At 51.2% G+C, this 20,308-nt stretch overlaps 1 protein-coding gene across 3 annotated transcripts; it reads left to right on the top strand.

Moving 5' to 3' along the window:
* Nucleotides 1-36: 36 nt before the first annotated feature.
* Nucleotides 37-19,761, top strand: NAIF1 (nuclear apoptosis inducing factor 1). 3 transcript variants are annotated; one of them, XR_011533572.1, is made up of 3 exons: nt 136-1,419; nt 3,144-3,939; nt 19,493-19,761. XR_011533572.1 is itself a non-coding variant. In XM_070596361.1 (2 exons), exons 1-2 carry the CDS (start codon nt 909-911, stop codon nt 3,614-3,616), a joined length of 984 nt encoding a protein of 327 aa, XP_070452462.1. In that variant the 5' UTR covers nt 37-908; the 3' UTR covers nt 3,617-5,455. The 3 variants fall into 3 exon arrangements, 1 of the variants encoding a protein (XP_070452462.1); XR_011533571.1 differs by lacking the exon at nt 19,493-19,761 and adding an exon at nt 11,551-12,001 and having other exon boundaries at nt 669-1,419; XM_070596361.1 differs by lacking the exon at nt 19,493-19,761 and having other exon boundaries at nt 37-1,419; nt 3,144-5,455.
* Nucleotides 19,762-20,308: the final 547 nt, after the last annotated feature.

The raw sequence follows: 20,308 nt of genomic DNA, 5'->3' as shown, positions 1-20,308 counted from the left end.
CGGCTCAACCTGGGGCCGATTCAAACTGAGGGAGGCGGGGATTGGCTGAGCCGGGCCGGAGAGAGGAAATCACGCCGCGATAGGCAGAAGTCATGTGATTGGCAAGCGGAAGACCCTGTGTCCGGTTTCCATTGAGAAACGCGGTTTAGACTACGGAATCCTAAGGATGGCAGGAGCGGTCGCCTACGGAGAGATCGAAGTCTCCGGTGGGAAATAGGATTTGTGTGAGGACTAATTGTGAGCTGCGGTTGAAAGGCAGAGTTTGCGCCAGTGGGTGGAATTAAAAATTGGTCCACGGCTCAAGGCCGAAAGCACTAGGTATCCTCAGGGGGCCGGGTTTTGGTAATCTTAACTCCCTAGACCGCCAATAAAATAGCTGAATTTAACGGCGTAATAGTCGTAATACTGATGATTGAAAGAACGATTTTCCAATGAAAGTGAATCAAGGTTAGGTGGGCGGAGCGTTCTCTAGTGACAGACACACCTTTAGACCAATGATCAAGCCAATTCCAGCAAGTAGGCGTGTTCTTTAGCTGAGCGACAGGTCAAAAGAACCAGTGATCGACGCGATATTTGAGCGGCGCCCAACTGGGAGGACGGACTCCCCTAGAGAAGCACTGGGAGGCGGGAAGAAGGGAAGTGGGCGGATCTCCGCACACCCCGGCGGAAGAGGCAGATTCAGGAAGCCATTACGCAGCTGGCTGGCGGCGGCTGGGCCGGTCGGGACTGAGGCCTACGCACTTTGCGTAGCGAGGGGGGTTACCGAAGGTCTGGTGCTTGGCCTTGGGCAAGCCCGGCCTATCCCCTGTAAGGGGGTGGGTGAGGGGTGACGCTGAAGAAGAAGAGAAGGGGAATTGGGGCGGTTGAGGGGATTATAATTTCTTTACAAGGAGGGGTTGGGAGAAGCCATGGCTGTCCCAGCCAAGAAGAGGAAGATGAACTTCTCTGAGCGAGAGGTGGAGATCATCGTGGAGGAGCTGGAACTGAAGAAGCACCTGCTGGTGAACCACTTCAACGCCGGGGTCCCTCTGGCTGCCAAGAGCGCCGCCTGGCACGGCATCCTGAGAAGGGTCAACGCTGTGGCCACCTGCCGCAGGGAGCTGCCTGAAGTCAAGAAGAAATGGTCTGACCTCAAGACCGAGGTCCGTCGAAAGGTTGCCCAGGTCCGGGCGGCCGTGGAGGGTGGCGAGGCCCCAGGGTCCACTGAGGAGGATGGAGCTGGTGGACCTGGGACAGGTGGTGGCAGTGGCGGCGGTGGCCCAGCTGTAGCCCCTGTACTGCTCACCCCCATGCAGCAGCGCATCTGCAACCTACTGGGCGAGGCCACCATCATCAGCCTGCCCAGTACCACAGAGATCCACCCTGTGGCCCTTGGACCCACGGCCACTGCAGCCGCAGCCACGGTCACCCTGACACAGAGTGAGTGACCTCTCCTGCCCAGTTCGGCGTGCATAAATGGGAAGGGCCAGCAGGAGCTGGGGCAGCTTGGGGAAGGTTGGCTGCCAAGGGTCAAAGGTCAGATGGGAGTCTTAGAAGACCATGAGGCCTTCCAAGAGCTCCCCAGACAGAAGTGATCTTGTTCTCTCTGGGACTTCCTCAGCACGCAGTCTAGACTTCTTGAGACTGGTTTGCTCTCTACTGAGATTTGCCCCCATTCATGTCCACGACTGAACTGTGTGGTCCTTGAAGACAGAGACCATGTCTGTATCCCCACAGGACTTATCACAGGGCCTGGCACATAGTAGGCAGTCAGGACATATTATTGAATGAATGGATACATGGGAAGAATAATGCCCAAGACATCAATTCTGGACAAAAGCATTCTGAGTTTTCAGTGTGGTGAACATCCGTCAGGCACTGCTCAGAAACCTCAGGGTTCCTGGTGTTAATCTACTTATTCATTCATTCCTCAAATATTATAGCACTTATTCTGTGCCAAACCCTGTGCTTGGCACTGGGATTACCAAGGTGTCTAAAATATAGGCCAGTTATATTCTGGGAGGACAGATAAGACGCATATGTGGATAACTGCACTGTCATTTGGGGAACCCTAAGGACTCAAGAGGAAGGGGCATCCTGGTGGGGGTGGGGACACACAGTTGATGTGGAGGGTGGAGAAGATTGACCTTTCACGCACACGTGGAGGCCCCAACAGCCCACCTAGAATCCCTCCAAAGGTTCTTAGCTGGGAATAACAACAGAACTTGCTTTGGTTGGACTTTTAGTTCAGATAAGGGTTTGCACCAGTGACTGTTAACTGCCTCTCGTGGCAGCCCATGAACAGTATCCGTCAGGGATTCTCCATGCAGCTTAGAGGAAATGGATGTATGTGAGGGCCATCCCCCCACAGTGTCATATTTCTCAAGGATATTGAGGTGGGAAAGGAGATCAAACACTGGTCTATATCAGTTGCTGTTCTGGAAGAGGGAGGACCTTTAGGTATTCCACTGACCAAGGTGATCAAGGAGACAGGCATTTATTGGGCACTTTAGCTGCTACCACTCCCACCTCCTTTTCTGCTTGGCCATAAGTCACATGGAAGTCAAGAAAGCACTGAAGGAGGTAGAAACTAGTGTGGCTGCAAACAGCTTATGTAGAGTCCCAGCCAAGATGCCTGCTGTGTGCTTGCATGACAGGGAGCATGTGACCCTGCCTTTATTAGCCAGAAGCAGCACAGTGGGTGGTTATGAGCACGTTGGACTTTGGTCTTGGAGAGACCTGGGTTTGCTTCCTGGACCTGCTGAATAAGCTGTGTGACCTTAGGCAAGTCACTGCATGTTTCCGAGTCTGTTTCTGAGTCTCTGAAAGTGAACATGACAGTACTACTTCTTGGGGTCATTATGAGAATTTGTTGAGCTAATGAGTGCAGAGGTCTTAGCACAGTGGCTGGCACATCGTGAGTCTTTGCTAGTCTTCTTATTAGCATCTTTGCTTTTGCCAGATCCAGGCTGGCCCTTTGGTTACCAAAAAGATTAAGATTCTAAACCCCTTAGAGTCTAGATTTATACATGAATAGCTATAATGCCAGAGGAGGCCTGCATTCCCCAGAATAGGGCTTAATGGCCTTCTCCCCACCCCACGTGGCCAGCTTCACTCTTTCTAGAAAGTGACCTGCTGCTGCCTTTGCTCTTTCTTCCCCACAGTCCCCACAGACACCACCTATCACACTCTGGAGGAGGGAGTGGTAGAGTACTGCACAGCCGAGGCCCCCCCGCCCCTGCCAGCCGAGGCCCCGGTGGAGATGATGGCCCAGCACGCTGACACCTCCGTCAAGCCGCAGGCACTTAAGAGCCGCATCGCCCTCAACTCGGCCAAGCTGATCCAGGAGCAGCGGGTCACCAATCTGCACGTGAAGGAGATCGCCCAGCACCTGGAGCAGCAGAACGACCTGCTGCAGATGATCCGCCGCTCCCAGGAAGTGCAGGCCTGCGCCCAGGAGCGCCAGGCTCAGGCCATGGAGGGCACCCAGGCGGCCCTGAGTGTCCTCATCCAGGTCCTCCGGCCCATGATCAAAGATTTCCGCCGCTACCTGCAGAGCAACACACCTAATCCCGCCCCTACCTCTGACCCTGGACAGGTGGCCCAGAATGGGCAGCCCGACAGCATCATCCAGTGAGGCTGGGGTTCGGACCAGCCTTCTGTTGTGATTGGATGACACCGTGGTGGTCTTGCAAATGGGTTCTATGATTGGCCTTAGGCGAGGGCCAGTCATGTGGACAGCTCCCTCTTTGACAGACATTTAAGGGTCCACTGTTTCTGAGAAATGAAGGAGACTGGGAAGAACTTGTTGGGCTCCTAGGACCCAAACGCTCTTACCCTGACCCCTTGAGCTGCCTTGCTAAGAACCCGAAGATTGGGTGAGCGTCAGGCGCTGGTGATGGACACGTGTTGTCATGAGCCAGGGCTTGTGATGTGACCCACACTCCGTTGAGGACTACGGTAAGGAAGGCTCTTTCTGGGGGCTGTCTCACAGCGGGGGGGCATGCTGCAGTGCCCCCGTGGCGGTCCCGTCCATTTGACCAAGGTAATGTCAGTGGTGCTGGCAGCAGCACCTTCTTCCTCCCTTGGGAGGCAGAGTGACTAGGCCTGAGGAGGAACCCTGCCCTCTTCTCCTTCTCACTGTGCTTCGGTTCTCAGGGGACTTCATGCCGAGCTCTCTCCCCACCCGACCCCAGGCACAGCAGGGGCCCTTGTTAGTGCCCTGGGCTGCCCCTGCAATACACCCGGGATGCGGCCCGCCAGGCTCAGGAATGCTGTGTGTGGTGAGGACAGCTCGGCCACCATCTGGTCTTCCACTGCGTCCCTGGGCAGCCTTTTGGTGGTTTGTCCCTACAGCTTTTGACTCAGGTCAAGCATCAGGCTTTGGGTGCTGTAAATTTTGAGAAAGCAAACCAGTGTGGAGAATTGTTGCCGCACTGCGGTGGGTTGGGGGTGACCTGCGGGCTTCGTCCAGAAGGCTCCAAGCCAGTTGTATTTATTCTGTACACGAACTTCTCCTGGGAAGGCCTCCAGGGGCAACCTGGAGGGCAGCTCTGGCCACACCCTTCCTCCTTTCCTCTCTGCTGACTTTGCATATCCAAAACCCAGTGCAAAAACCCCTGTTCAACATCACACCCTGGACTCCCTTCACACGTCATTCAGCGCCTCGTGTTTTCAAGAGACCCCCCACTGACTGGCTGGGTGAATCTGAAGGCCTCATTGGCCCTGAATGTCTGAGGTGGAGTGTTGAAGCTGACCTAAGAAGCAGGACCTTGGACTTCTGAGCTCGGGGAAAAGCACACAGACCTTGGAGTGCTGAAGGAGTGGTGTTCCCTGTTCCCTCTTGACTCTCTCTCCCCGTTTGTAGGGCGCTTACCCAGATGGCATGTGTCTGTTTCATTTTCAGAATTGCCGCCAATTACCAAGACCCTTGCATCTTCCCAGATCATTTCCCATGTTAGCCATTTGCTGCCAGTGCCTTGGACCCACGTGACCAATGGTTACAGCTCAAGGCTCTGGATCTCAGCTAAACATGAAGGTGCTGCCCTTCTGGGCACATACGTTTAGAATTGCTCAGCCTCACCGTTACAATCATGGGAAGATGCCCCCAAAGATGGTTGGGAGGTGACTGCCGAATCACCAACCTCTCTGTCGAAGTCACATGCGGTGCCAGCTATGGAGGAATCAAGCTGGTGAGGGAGTTGGGTGGCGGAAGGAAGCCCCTTCTTAGCGTGTCTGGACAGCAGCAGGCCCTGGCAGCCTGGGCCCCCTCCTTCCATGGAGCCTCATGGCTCCAGCAGGGTTGCTGTGGGGACTTCCTGAGGATTTGTGACTTGGTTTGGTCTTTCTCTGGGGTTGTCAGTCTGAGCCAATATTGTGTCTGTTCCCATGGGGTATAAAGAGGATGCCTGGATCACTTAAACTGATTCTTTCCAGGTCATAATTTTAAATTAAAGAAATATCACTTTTTTATACACACGTCTGTGTCTTTATTGGTTCTATCTAGAAGAGATCTGGGTTGGCAGAGAGCAGGGGCTGGCACGCTATGGCCCCCAGGTCAAGTCTGGCGTACCACTTGTCTTTGTAAATAAAGTTTTATTGGAACACGGGCACACCCCTTCATTTACTTAATGTCTGTGGCTGTTTTGTTGCTACAACAGAAGAGTTGAGTAGGAGTGACAGAGACATTTGGCCCACAAAGCCAGACGTATTTGCTTTCTGGCCCTTTACAGAAAAAGCCTGCCTATCCCTGGTTTAGGGCAGTGTTTCAGACTCAGAATTCCCTGGGGTGTTTGTTAAGTATACCCAATCCGTGGCCTCACCCCACACCTAGAAGAGACTCTGGGAGGGAGAGCTCTAAGAATATGCATTGTAAACAAGCTCTCTGGATCATTCTGGTATTTCTTGAAGGTTAAGAACTTTGGCTTGGATACTGGAAGCCTTGAACTCAGCTGAATCAGGATCAAGCCGCGGGCAGGGCTGGTTCTTAGGGGTTTCTGCTGAACGGTTGAGAAGCCCTGCCAAGCAGAGATTCTCATTTAAGATTGGCCTTCTTTCTGGGCGGATCCCAGCCTTCCTGGACATGGTTATCACTCTCCAGTATTTAGTATTAATAAAAACTGACAGTTACTGAGCTCCTGCTCTGTCCAGGCCTTATAAGCATTACCTCACTGACTCCTTGCAACAGCCCCATGAAGTAGGTACTAACATTGTTCTCAGTTTGCAGATGAAGACACTGAGGATCAGAGAGGTTAAACAGTTTGCCTAAAGTCACACAGCTACCTTATTCCCTGGGGCGGCCCATGCTCTTAACTGCTGTTCTTCACTCTTAACTCCTCTGACCTTGCTGCCAGTGAGATGTGAATTCACCTAGAGATAATTTGAGCCTGACCTTGAGGAGTTTCTAGGTCAAAAGTGGAGGCCTAGGAGGCAGCTTGTATTATTCTCGTGGAGGCCTGGGAGGCGGCTTTAGTTATCGTTCTTCTCAGCATTTGAAAGGGAACACTGTGGCTCTCCTACTCTCTCCAGGCTCTGGACTTACTCACAGTGAGAGGGAAAAGGGTGGTTTAACGGAATTAAACCCACTGCACCTGGTGGTGCCGGTGGAGAGCTGTCACATAGATTGGGGTGATTTTTTGGAGTCCTTCCTGAAATGTGGAGTTTTACGTAAAGGAAATCCTCCAAGCCACTGAAGCTCACTACAAGCAATGAAACCTTTTACATTTTAAGCCATTTTGGTGGAAGTCTTTGATGAAGGTGTACTTTGTGGACTGCATTTTACCAGCTGTTTCTTATTCAATAGAGATTTCACAACAGGTCCAAGAGGCCGTGCTCCTCGTGGAAGGGCCCAGGCTCCTCAAGGTTGGGGCTTGACGTCAGCTCCACCACTTGGTCACTGGTCCTTAACTTCTCTGGGCCTTAGTTTTCTCAATTCTAAAATGGGGATGATGAATAATAGTCCCTACTTGACAGGGGTGTTATGAACTGTCATTTGATGGAAATAGCTACCATTTATTGAGGACTCGCTGTGGCCAGACACTGTTGGAAGCACTGTATATTAACTCATTTCATGAGCTCATGTACATACAACTCTTAGCGTGTGCCCAGGACATAGCATGTGCTCAACAAATACTGGCTGCTGTCATCATCATTACAGCCTCTGTTCCTCCAAAGGGGTGACTCGTGAGTCTTGTCTTGAGATCACAATGGGAGCTTTGTCAAAGTGGTTTGAGCCAGATTACCAAAGATGTGACCCTGGAACGAGAGGGTTGTGGGGCACAGGGGCAGAGTGTAGGAAGGATTCAAGGTGGACTGGGTCATGGGAACCAAGGTTCTTATCATACATGCTCTGAAAGAGGCGACTTGAGCAAGTTGTCACCAGCTGAGCTGCCACGTGTCACAATAATCCATTAAAACAACAAGCCAAGGGCCTGGCGCCGTGGCCAAGTGGTTAAGTTTGCACGCTCTGCTTCAGCGGCCCAGAGTTCCACTGGTTCGGATGCTGGGCATGGACATGGCATGGCTCATCAGGCCATGCTGAGGCGGCGTCCCACATAGGAGAGCCAGAAGGACCTACAACTAGAATATACAACTACGTACTGGGGCACTTTGGGGAGAAGAAGGGGAAAAAAAGGAAGATTGGCAACAGATGTTAGCTCAGGTGCCAATCTTAAAAAAAAAAGACAACAAGCCAAAATGAGAGCAGCAGTCAAGGCTTTAATCACTTACTGAGATGGTATAAGCAAGAGGAAAAAGTGCCAGCTCCCCCAGGGTTCTGTTTTCCCCACAAGACAGTGCCAGCCCAGGGTTAGATGTACTGCAGGTGGGGAATCATCTCACTGCTGAGGGAACCCCGGCAAAAGGCTCCTGCTGTTTTACAGACTCTGTGTGCGTGTGTGCGTGTGTGCGTGTGTGCGTGTGTGTGTGCGCGCGCGCGCGCGTTGGGGAGATGAGAAAGGAAGGGCTAAGAGTGGAAAAGGACTGAGAACTGAGTCAGAGTACTGGGTACTGAGTTTCCCCACTCCTCTTGATCCAAAAGGAGGCCTTGGCAAAGGCACCTGGGGATGGATTTGGTTGACAGACCCCAATAAAGAGGCCTCCAAATGGAGGCATCTGGGCTCTGGCCAGCCTGGGGGGCCTGCCTCCTTGACTGCAACTCCCGTCAGAGACTACAGTGCACTGGCTGTGCCCCGGATCTGGTTGGGGTGGGGAGGCAGCACCTCCCGGTGGGGTCTGCCATGTAAAGCCTTTGTAATGGCCAATGGCCAGGCCTGAAAGATCACACATGGGTTTGTGGCCAGGAGCTGGGCTCCTCGCAAGGAAGTGCCAGGTCTTTGCAGTCAGCTTGCTTCTTATGCACTGGCTGTGTGCCCTGGCATGGGGTCATTTAATTTCTCCAAGCCTTGGCCACCTCATCTAGAAATCCTTCTCTAACGAGGTTGATGCAAAGTTACCAAGTTAATGCTTAGAGGACACCTAGGGCAGTGTCCTCAACAAGACACGTAAGAGCTGCCCAATAATAGGAGCTGCTTGTTTCAGTGAGCTATGGCTGTGTAACAAACCACCCCCAAACCCAGCAGCTCCTAACAGCAATCATTTATTGCTCCTGATTTTGCAGTATGAGCAGGGCTCAGAGGGAATGGCTTATCTCTATTTCTCCTTGTCAGCTGGGGCAGCTCTCCTGGGCCAGGGGGATCCACTTCCAACATGGCTCGCTCGCGTATCTTGCAAGCTGACACTAGATCTGGGCTGGGGACTCTGCTGGGACTGTCATCTGGGGCTGGGAGTTGGGGTGGGCCCCTCAGTTCTCCTCTTCATGGGCCTCTCCATGCAGCTGCTTGGGCTCCCTCACAGCCTGGAGGCTGAGCTTCCAAGAATGAGGAAGTAGAAACTGCCAGTCCTCTTAAAGGTTAGGCTTAGATCCAGCACTGCATCACGTTGTCATATTCTCTTGGTCATGAAATGCGGGGCCAGCCTAGATTCAAGGGCATGGAGGAGTAGATCCCACCCCTTGATGGAGGCGTGCTCATGCACACAGGGAGAGGGGGAACTGATGGTGGCCATCTTCGGAAAGAAGATAACATACTGCTTTTATTATAAATTGGAGCCATGACTCCAGACCCTCAAAAGACAGCCTCTCTGCCATGTTCCTGGCAGAATTGAGGACTTCCTTCTGTCCCCCAATCGGGAGGCAAGGGAGCTCCCCAAATGTTGAAAGAGAAACTATTGAAGCTACCTCCCGTTTCCTATAGCTTTGAGTCAAGAGATGAGAATGAGAAAAACCTTGGCTGGACCGGGGCCACTTTGACTTCTTTTACTCTGGAAATCTTTGCACATTAGAAAGGGGCCCCGGGCCTGTGAGGGGCCTTTCTGTGCAGACCCACTTGGAAACCTCCCTGAAAAGACTTCCTGACCCCTGAGAAGTTCTAGACAATTGGTTGGGGCCGTAGACGGTGGCAAGGTGGTTGCAGAGAGGAATAGGCAGGGACAAACCCACTCATTTTTTTTTTTCTTTTTAATTGCCAATCTTCTTCCTCCCCCTGCCCTCCGCTTTTTCTCCCCAAATCCCCCAATACATAGTTCTATATTTTTAGTTGTGGGTCCTTCTAGCTGTGGCACGTGGGACGCCGCCTCAGTGTGGCCTAACGAGTGGTGTCCTGTCCATGCCCAGGATCCAAACCGGCCAAACCCTGGGCCGCTGAAGCGGAGAGCACAAACTTAACCACTCGGCCACAGGGCCGGCCCCAAACCCAGTCTTTTGGTTAGAACTAATGAGCTAAACTTGGTATAGATATTTGCATAGGGGAATGTGGTTCTCAAAATGGCCTGTCCAGTGACAGAGGCGTAGAAGCTATTCTGGAATGTGCTGGTTCTCTGCCAACTCAGGGCCACCACCTTCCCTGTCCCACCTCTTCCCTGGCCTGCTCCTGGGAAGTGCTCAGGCTTCTGCTTGGATGTCACTTCTGCAGAAGGCCCTTTCCCATCACTCCACCAGCCCAGGACGGCTCCTCCGTGCTGTGCACACCCATAGCTCCCCGCACATCGTCTCCCTAACTCTCATCCCACGTGGACTTACTTGTTTTCCCACTGATCCCCTCCCTGGGAGCCCTTTGGCTTCAATGATCTTGTTCTCAGCTATAGCCCAGCTCTGTGAATGGCACCTCCATTCCCCCGTCACCCAAGCTGGAAGGCCAAGTGACATCCTTGATTCCTGCCACTCACCTGTCACATCCACTAGTTGTTAAGACTCTCCCGGGCCAGCCCGGTGGCGCAATGGTTAAGTGCGCACGTTCCGCTTTGGCAGTCCGGGGTTCGTTGGTTCGGATCCCAGGTGTGGACATGGCACTGCTTGGCAAGCCATGCTGTGGTAGGCGTCCCACATATCAAGTAGAAGAAGATGGGCACGGATGTTAGCTCAGGGCCAGTCTTCCTCAGCAAAAAGAGGAGGACTGGCAGCAGATGTTGGCTCAGAGCTAATCTTCCTAAAAAAAAAAAAAAAGACTCTCCCGATACCCCTCAAATCCACCCATGCTCTCCTTCTTCTAGTCCAATCCCACCTTCTCTCTCACCTGGGTTAGCCACAGCTGTCCCTGAGTGACCTGTGAGGAGGGTCTTCAGAAGCAAACCTGACCAGGCTGCTCCCTGTTCCTTCCCTTCAATGACATCCCTTACCTCTCAGGGTGAAGTACAAGCTCCTGAACGTGACCTACAGAGGACTTTCACGGCCCACTGCTGCTTCCCACCTTGTCCTCCATTCCAGCCACACTCAAAGTTTACTTCCTTGTCAATTACATCTCAATAAAACTGAAAACAAAAAAGTTTACCTCCTTAAACATGCCAGGCTCTTTATACCCTCCAAACTTTTGCCTTTGCTGTTCCTCTTGCTCAGAACAACTTTCTTCCTTATCACTTTCCTAACTCTTTCCTAACTCCTCTTCATCCTTCTTGTCCAGCTTGGGTGTCACTTCCTCCAGGGAGCCTTCCTGGATCACACCATGTGTTTCCTCTCTCACTTTTACACTGTACTGTAATTGCACATTTAATTGTCTGAGTCCTGCTAAAGGAGGGTTTCTCAGCCTCAAAACAATTATCATTTCGGCCTGGATCATTCCTTGTTGTGGGGGGCTGTCCTATACACTATAGGCTGTTTAGCGGCATCCTGACCTCTACACAGTAGATGCCGGTAGCACCTCCCCCTCCAGCGTGATGATCAGAAATGTACCCAGACATTGCCAAATGTCCCCCATGGGCAGAATCGCCCCCAGTTAAGGACAACTGTCCTACAGCAACAATATTTGTTGTTACTGAGCCAGGTTCGTTTTGTCCACCGCATGATCATGCCAATCACTGAGATGACAAGTTTGTAAGGAGAAAGTGTTTAATCGCAAGGCAGCCAAGCGAGGAGAAGAGAGAACCAATCTCAAATCTGTCTCCCCGAAAAATGGGAATTAGGGATGTTTATGGGATAAAGGGGTGGGGAGATCTGAAGTGGGAATAGGTGATTGGAGGTAAGGAGAAGTGAGGTAATTGACCATCTGCACAAGCGTAGTAAAGCTTCCTGGCTCTTCCTAGGGCACATGTTCACAAAATGGCGGCCTTACCATGATCTGAGGGTGGAGTTTTCAGCTCCTTGATGTCAAAGAGTCACCCATTGGTCATCTGCGCAGGCCCAGTTGATGAGTCGGTGGTCTTAACCAGCCGGAACTGGACAAGGAGTCAACTCTCAGTTCCTGAAAAAGTCAAGCACCCGGACCATGGTGATCCAGGCGTCAGAGATGTCATCTACAGGGTGGGTTTTAAGAATGCATTATTGGGCCAGCCTGGTGGTGCAGCGGTTAAGTTTGCACTTTCCGCTTCGGTGGCCTGGGGTTTGCGGGTTCAGATCCTGGGCACGGACATGGCACTGCTCATCAAACCATGCTGAGGCGGCGTCCCACATGCCACAACTAGAAGGGCCCACAACTAAGAATATACAACTATGTACCAGGGGCTTTGGGGAGGAAAAGGAATAAAATAAAATCTTAAAAAAAAAAAAAAATGCATTATCTAACTTCTTTTGCAAACAGACAACTGAGTATAGTTAAAGCAAGTTGGCCCCCAGTTTCACTCTTATTCATAATTACTTTTCAAGTGCATAGCGCAGTCCCCGAACAGACATTGAATACACTTTTTATTGCAGTGTTGATTGAGTTGAGCGCCCGCAGCATCCCTGTGAGATGTTTTGCATTTCCCCCATTTGATAGATGAAGACACTAAAGCCAAGACTCACCTGATGGCAGGGCATTGTAAGTGGCAGACCTGGGAGTCTCCCCTAGGCGTGCCTGGCTACGCAGCCTGCTCTTTGTGAGTCAACGTCTCGTGAAAGTAGGAGCATGAATCAGCCTTCTGGAGCTGCAGCTTGGACCCTGGACCTGTGACAGGTGCATCAGGAGCCCCACCCTGAGTGGCCCTGCCCCACCTGAGTTCTGTGACCTTGGACAGGGCACATCTCCCCCGCCGGGCTGTGAGGTTTGCCCTCCTGTGCAGCCTCTGCTTCTAAGGGCTGATGAGAGAATGAAATGAGAAAAGTGAAGTAGATGAGTGACGTGAGGGCCCGTGCACAGATGACAAGGAGCCCCGGAGCGCCTCACAGGGCCCGGCCTGTAGAAGGTAACGGAAATGAAGAAATGAAGGGGCAGGAGGGTGCCCGCCTGAGGACCCCTCACCGCACGTTCTCCAAGGATTCTGCCAATCCCGAGGTGACAAACTCAAATGCCTACAGCTGCTCAGATTGAGTCCCTTGACTCAGATAACAAGTCCTCTGCTTGCATCTGTACAAAGTTGGCTCGATAGAGGCTGAACTTGCTTGGCTTCAGGCAATCCTGACAGTCAGGAATGTGGGTCCATCCTGCCAGATAGTCCGTTTTTACAAAAGCAGCCGGAAATCTAGGCTTTCATGTGAAATCTCCCAGTTTAAACATATTGACTATCAAATATTTGTAAACCCTGTGCAAGCCAAACAAAACACACCTGTGGACTGGACTCAATCCACGGAAGTCATTTTGTAAGCTCTGTACTTAACCCTTTGGGAGCCAGTTTGTATACCTTGGGAGCAGCCAGAGGAAGGCGGCTGGAGGCAGAGGCTGGTAGGCATGAGGCCTGGGTGCCGGATCCCTCTTTCTCTTGCACCCTAGTCTCCCCATCCACCTGATGGGGGTGGGCCAATCTAGTTGGAATGGTCCCTAGTAAGGACACCCCTCCTGGATGCCCCTCCTTTGCCCAGGCTGGGCCTGACTCCCTGGAAGTACCTGGGCTGGGCTCTTTGCTTTGCTTGAAACTGAGTCAGTCTCATTTCACACACGGCAATGATACTCACATGCCACCTGCCTATCAGGATGTTTCCAAATGGGGCTGGCCACCGCAGGGGACCCCTCCAAGGCTGATGCTGGCAGAAGCACTATTTCCAGACAGGCCTCCAACAGGGTCTTGTCCAGATGGGAGGTTGGACCAAAAGGCTTCCATGATCTCTTCTGGCTGTTTATAGTGTCTGCTCAGCACCCAGGGCTCCTCCTGGCAGTGGCATTCTGATTTTGTTTTGAGGACCCACCCCTCCTCCACTCAGTCCACTCAGTTTGAGGGAGGGATCCCAATTCTGGCCTCAGTGGTAAGGATGTGGCCCAGGACTGGTCCATGAGAGGAATGAATCCCTCTGTCCACAGTGATTGGTTAAGGGTGAGCACATGACCCAATCGGACCAATGAGAATCTGCCCTGGGACTTTTGCTCTTTCCATTGAAGTTTCCAAGCTGGTGGGATGAAAACCTGAGGCTCTTGGGAGGTGACCCAGTGGAGAAAGTCCACCTAATAATGAAGCCAACCCAGGAAAGGCTAAGCAGAGGATCGAGAGAGATTTCAACTGGGGTTGGAGAACCTGAATTCAGCAGTTCCTGAAGCTAGCTCTACCCTCCTGGATTTACCACTTACAGCACCTACAAATCTCCAGTTTTACTTATGTCATTTTGAGAAGATGTTTGTCACGAGCAGCTGAAAGAGTCCTAATCCTTTTTTCCACCCTGAAGTTCTGCAATTCAGATTCCAGATCAAAATATCTTCAGAGTGTTTGCCTAGACTAGCTGCTTCTCAAGTTATAACCTGAAGAGCATTAACTTTAGGATCATCTGGGTTGTTAATGCACATTTCTGAGTCCCACCTCAGACCAACTGAAGCAGATACTGGTGAGGTTGGGGAGGGAGGGTGGGTGTGGATTTTTAACAAGCTCTCATGTGACTCTGACTGAATCTCAAGTTTGAGAACGCTGGCCGACCTCTGCCCCTTGTCCTTCCGCTCTCCTGCCTGCATGTTTGAACCATGTGATTCCGCCCGCTGGCCACAGCTGATAGGACAGCAGACGATGCCTGGTCCAAACTGGGCCAATTGGTTTTCTTTCCCCCAAATTTGGAATTGGGATGCAGAGACCCTCTCAGTCTTTGCAGCTGTTGGAACCTTCTTCCACTTTACACACCAAGAAGTAGAAAAGGTTGCTCAGAAGGGGGAGAGGAGAGAGGGAGCATGCGAGGAGAGGCAGGGTGGAGAGAGTCAGACGGTGGCGCAGGGGTTAAATGCACACGTTCCACCTCATAGTTCACTGGTTTGGATCCCCAGTGCCCAGGTATGCACCGCTTATCAAGCCATGCTGGGGGAGGTGTCCCCCATGTAAAGTAGAGGAAGATGGGCACGGATGTTAGCTCAGGGCCAGTCTTCCTCAGCAAAAAGAGGAGGATTGGCAGTAGTTAGCTCAGGGCAATCTTCCTCAAAAAAAAAGAAAAAGAAACTGCCAAACTGTTTTTCAAAGTGGTTGCACCATTTCACATTCCCACCAACAGTGTATGAGGATTCTGGTGGCTCCACATTCTTGCCAACCTTTGGTGGGGTTTTAATTTTAACCATTCTAGTAGGTGTGAAGTGGTATTTCATTTGGGTTTATTTATTTATTTTTGGTGAGGAAGATGTAGTCTGAGCTAACATCTGTGCCAGTCTTCCTCTGTTTTACACGTGAGTTGCCACCTCAACATGGCTGACTGGTGGTGTAGGGCCACGCCCAGGATCCAAACCCCTGAACATGTGCTGCTGAAGCAGAAGTGGAATGTGCTGAACTTAACCAGTACGCCACAGGGCTGGCTCTTCATTTGGTTTTAATTTACAGTTCCCTAATGCTAATGGTGTGGTTATTTGCCATCTGTAGATCCTCTTTGATAAGGTGTCTATTCTATTTATTGTTTTTATTTTTCATTTTTTTGAGGAAGATTAGCTCTAACATCTGCTGCCAATTCTCCTCTTTTTGCTGAGGAAGATTGGCCCTGAGCTAACATCTATGCCCATCTTCCTCTATTTTATATATGGGACGCCTGCCATAGCATGGCTTGACAAGCAGTGTGTAGGTCTTGTGCCCTGGATTCGAACTGGCAAACCTGGGGCCGCTGAAGCTGAACGTGCGAACTTAACCACTGTGCCACCAGGCTGGCCCCTGTCTATTCTATTTAAATTGTCTTTTTATTGATATGTGTTTAGAGTTCTTTATATATCTGGATACAAGTCCTTTGCCAGCTATATTTTTGCAAATATTTTCTCCCAGTCCGTGCATGCCTTTCCATTTTTATAACAAACGACATAGATTATTTTGATACACATTGAATGTGAGAACCTCTCTTCGATGACAAACTGTGCAGATTCAAACAGCAGCAAGAGGTGCTGGCCCATCCAACTGGCAAAATAGCAAAGAAGGCCCTCAGGCGTTATTGATGATGGAGATCTGTTCGAAGGAGTGGAAATTTGTCCGAAACCCTAGGACTGTTTGCTGATAGTTCATCAAAATCTGTAAATATGGGTTCCTTTGACTCAGCAAGTTCAGTTCTGGAAATTTTTCCTGAAAAAATAACCAAGAGCAGTAAGGTGTCTGTCCCAGGAGCTTTGGTCCTGGGGTTGTGCTGACAGGAGGGGGCTGCTGACATGCCTGGCTGGCCGACCCCAGATCTTGGTCCTGTGTCCCTATGTGCTCAGAGCCCTTTTGTCGTCAACCTGGGTGGAAGGCTCAGAAGGACTGGGAGGTCAGTGGGGCTGGAATTTGACCCGTCCCCGGCAGGGTGGCCAAAGAAAAGTGCAAGGCAGGTCTCACCCGATTGCATCAGGAATCTGGGTCCGATCTAAGCCTGGCCTGGCCTTGGAAGGCTCCAGGATTCAGGTTCTAACCAGCCACCACCAGTGCAAACTGGGAAACGGAGACACTTGGCTGACCTAGTTACCTGGGACCTAAGAAGGGACAGCCCTTTCCTCTCTAAGCGCCAGTAGTTTCCCCCCGACTCAGGGAGGTGGGGCCTTGGCCAAGGCCAGGCCAGGACCGCTGGGGCTGTGTGTGAGGAGGGAGCTGGAAGCCTGGAGACCTAGGTTCTAGATCAGCCCCCATCTGTTGTGCTGCTTAGGGCCAGCCTGTTCCCCTTCCCGGGCCCCAGTCTCCTCAGCGGGACATGGGGGAGGCAGATCAGATAGGCAGTTCCCTCTGGCCTCTCCAGCGAGGACTGAAAGTAGCAGCCTGGAACCAGCCATACCTGAGTTCCATCTCTGTCTCCATCACTTTCTGTGACTTGGCATATTATTTAGCCTCTTTGTATCTCAGGTTCTATCTTAACTTAAAGCCCTGCAATGACTTCCCAATTGTGCTTTGGAAAAAGGCCCTCATGACCTGCCCTTTCCCACCTCTCCAGTTCCAGTTCCTGCCACTCTTTCATTGTCACACTCCAGCCACTCTGGAGCCACTAAGCTCCTCCCCCTGCCCCAGGGCCTTTACAGATGCTCTTGCCTCTGTCTTGCCTTTCGTTAGCCTCTCTCCCTGGATAGCTCCTATTCTTTTTTTTTTTTTAAAGATTTTATTTTTCCTTTTTCTCCCCAAAGCCCCTCGGTACATAGTTATGTATTTTTAGTTGTGGGTCCTTCCAGTTGTGGCATGTGGGATGCTGCCTCAGCATGGCCTGATGAGCAGTGTCATGTTCGTGGCCAGGATCGGAACTCGTGAAACCCTGGGCCGCCGAAGCGGGGCACGTGAACTTAACCACTCGGCCACGGGGCCGGCCCCAGTAGCTCGTATTCTTCATCAGAGCTCAGAAGCCACCTCCTCAGGGAAGCTCTCTCTGACCCCAGACACAATCACTCGTGCTGCTGACCCCTCTCACAGCACAACCACAGTCATTAAATGTGACTGTTTGTTTGATGTCTGTCTCCCAGTGGCACTGTGAGCTCTTTGAGAGCAGGGACTAGACAGCCTTGTTTGGGGCTGTGTCTCCTGCCCTTTGCACAGGCCTAGCATAGAGTAGGCACCCCAGTAATTTTGTTGAACAAGTAGTGCTAACACCATATTTCATCCATTCTGAGATGTGTTTCCAGGCCACATTTTAACATCTCTGAAGTCAGGATGCTTTTTTTTTTTTTTTTTTTGAGGAAGATTAGCCCTAAGATAATATCTGCTGCCAATCCTCCTCTTTCTGCTGAGGAAGACGGGCCCTGAGCTAACATCCGTACCCATCTTCCTCTACTTTATATGTAGGACGCCTGCCACAGCATGGCCTGACAAGCGGTGCATAGGTCTGCACCTGGGATCCAAACCAGCGAACCCCAGGCCGCCAAAGCAGAATGCGTGAACTTTCTTTTTTTTTCCTTTTTCTCCCCAAAGCCCCCCGGTACACAGTTGTATATTCTTCGTTGTGGGTCCTTCTAGTTGTGGCATGTGGGACGCTGCCTCAGCGTGGTTTGATGAGCAGTGCCATGTCCGTGCCCAGGATTCGAACCAACGAAACACTGGGCCGCCTGCAGTGGAGCATGCGAACTTAACCACTCAGCACGGGGCCAGCCCCAAGAATGCGTGAACTTAATGGCTATGCCAACTGGCTGGCCCCAGGATGCATTTTTCAATTGCTGTGACAGAAGCCAGGTACCTGAGGGTTACTGTAAATAGTCAATAAGATTACCTTTTGACCTTGTTATGGAAAGAAGTTAATCTTGTCTGTTTGCTGTTCCGTTGTTTAACCTGAGGGGTAACTCAAGGGTCAGAAGGATTTATGAGCTTGCTTTACAGAGGAAAGAGAATGCCTTCAAGGATCACCAGATAACCAGCCCCCAGCTGCCATTGCTGCCCAGGAATGAGACTGCCCTGGGGCTCACCAGGAGTGAAAGAAACACTGACCACCCCTTTGTTTCTCTGCAACTCCTCCCACCAAGCTGCTTAGCTCTATAAAATCCCCTGCTTTCTTCTCTTGTTAAGACAGATTTGAGAGAACCTATCCTCCAGCCTTCTCTTTGTGGCCAATTCAAATAAACCTTTCTCCATCTCCAAGCACCACGTCTCAATGATTGCCTTACTGTGCATCAGGTGCATGAATTTGAGATTAAGAGGTTCAGTATCAATTTGTGAGCAGACAGCAACTGTGACATATTCTGGGATACCTGCCCCTATTCATCAAAACTTGCAGCTCGGAAGGACATCCCTGAGGCAAGAGTGGACTACTCAGAAGGAAAGCTGCATCATCCCTGCTCTTGATGACACAGGACAATATTTTCAGGAACAACACAGACTTCAATGACTCAATGACAAAGTGACGCAAGAAAAGTCAGACTCTGCACGTGCAAAAGTTTCAAGAATATCTTCACTAAATTATTTTGGTCACAGTTTCCTTTTTATGTATGGCCAATAGTGATGTATGATAAAGATTGTCTCAATTTAGAGAGCACCTTCAATAAGTATAAAATCAAATTTCTAAGTGCCCAGGAAGTGCTGTGTCATCTTTTACTTGGTAGTGCTTTTTTCTTTTCTAGTGGCACAAAAATGAATGATGTGTCTTTCAACTGAAGGCATCTTGGATTTGATTCGATGCTGTAAGAAGTTCCTGCCTGACCTGGGTGGCCGGGCTGCTGCAGCCAGAGCCCGGCGTAGGGCGCAGAGCTCTGAGCGGCCACAGGGGCGCTCTGTCCACGGGCGCCTTCCCAGCCGGGAGTTTCAGGAATCTGGGCTCGGAGGAGCTGGGCGGCGTGTCGTTGTCGTTGCGTCCTGTAGGTGGCGCCAGACAACCACTCTCAGGTGCAGCCCTGGGCACAGCCCGGAGAGTTCCAGGCTGCAGGGTGGGGACGGGTGAGGCTGGAGGGAGGGCTCAGGGGTGTACTGTCCCAGGGAGAGGACGTGGCCAGTTTTACCAGCCCGTCTAGCCCAGAGGCAGCTCCGGGTGTGGAGAGAGCTTAGGAACAGAAGTTGAGGGCCCGGCCCTGCCCTGCCCGGGGAATCTGCGATTCTGGGCTCCCTTCCCTTTCTGGCCTGTCTCCCTCCTATGCTGTGAGCATGTGAGAGCCTGCCGCACCTGACCCCTGACTGTAAGGATCCGAGGTGGCTGACAGGCCTCCAGGAGCGCCCATCCGCTGGCTTACCGGCAGAGGATGGCCCTCTCCTTGTCTGACCTTGCCATCTCCCCTGAAGTCATGACGTTTCCCTTGCTCCCTAGATGAGGAAACTGAGGCCCAAGAAGATTAAAGGACTCTCCCAAGGCCACAGAACTGTGAGAGGTTGGAGCCAGGAGTGAAAGCCAGATCTGCCTGCTCCTTCTACCATGTCCGTCTGACCTCCCGTGATGGAAGGCGGTGCGAAGCAGGCTGGGAGAGAATTTCCCGCGGAAGAAAATGAGCTAAGAGCAGTTCCCTGGTGCGGTGATGGATTCATCACACGTGCCTAATTTGTCGCCTTGCTAAAACTACAATAAAGAGGTTTTTTTAAGCCATTGATTTCTTAGAAAAGACACCAAAGGCACAAACTATGAAAGAAAACCTCGATAAATTGTACCCTATTAGAATTTAAAACTTTTGCTCTTCAAAAGCCATTGTTAAGAAAATGAACAGGCAAGCCCCAGACTGGGAGAAAAATATTTGCAATACGTATCTCTGACAAAGGACTTGTATCCAGAATATGCAAACAATGTCTACAATTCGATAATAAGGCAAACAGCTCAATTTAAAAATGGGTAGGGGCCCTCCTGGTGGCATAGTGGTTAAGTTTGTGTGTTCTGCTTCAGCGGCCTGGGGTTCACAGGTTCGGATCCTGGGTGCGTACCTAGCGCTGCTCATCAAGCCACGCTGTGGCAGGTATCCCACATAAAATAGAGGAAGATTGGCACAGATGTTAGCTCAGTGACAACCTTCCTCTAGCAAAAAGAGGAAGATTGGCAATAGATGTTAGCTCAGGGCCAATGTTCCTCACCAAAACAAACAAACAAAAACCACGACATGGATGAATCTCAAAATAATGACGCTGAGTGAAAGAAGCC

Source organism: Equus przewalskii, chromosome 26, assembly GCF_037783145.1.
Source record: "Equus przewalskii isolate Varuska chromosome 26, EquPr2, whole genome shotgun sequence".
Classification (NCBI taxonomy): domain Eukaryota; kingdom Metazoa; phylum Chordata; class Mammalia; order Perissodactyla; family Equidae; genus Equus; species Equus przewalskii.
Note: the sequence above shows the minus strand (reverse complement) of the source record. Positions and strands in the feature narration are given on the sequence as shown.

What these genes read in the sequence shown, in the direction of transcription:
- NAIF1 (XM_070596361.1), top strand. Translation starts at nt 909, where the DNA reads ATGGCTGTCCCAGCCAAGAAGAGGAAGATGAACTTCTCTGAGCGAGAG. An exon ending in CACGGTCACCCTGACACAGA is followed by an intron (nt 1,420 to 3,143) that starts GTGAGTGACCTC and finishes TCTTCCCCACAG; the next exon opens with TCCCCACAGACACCACCTAT.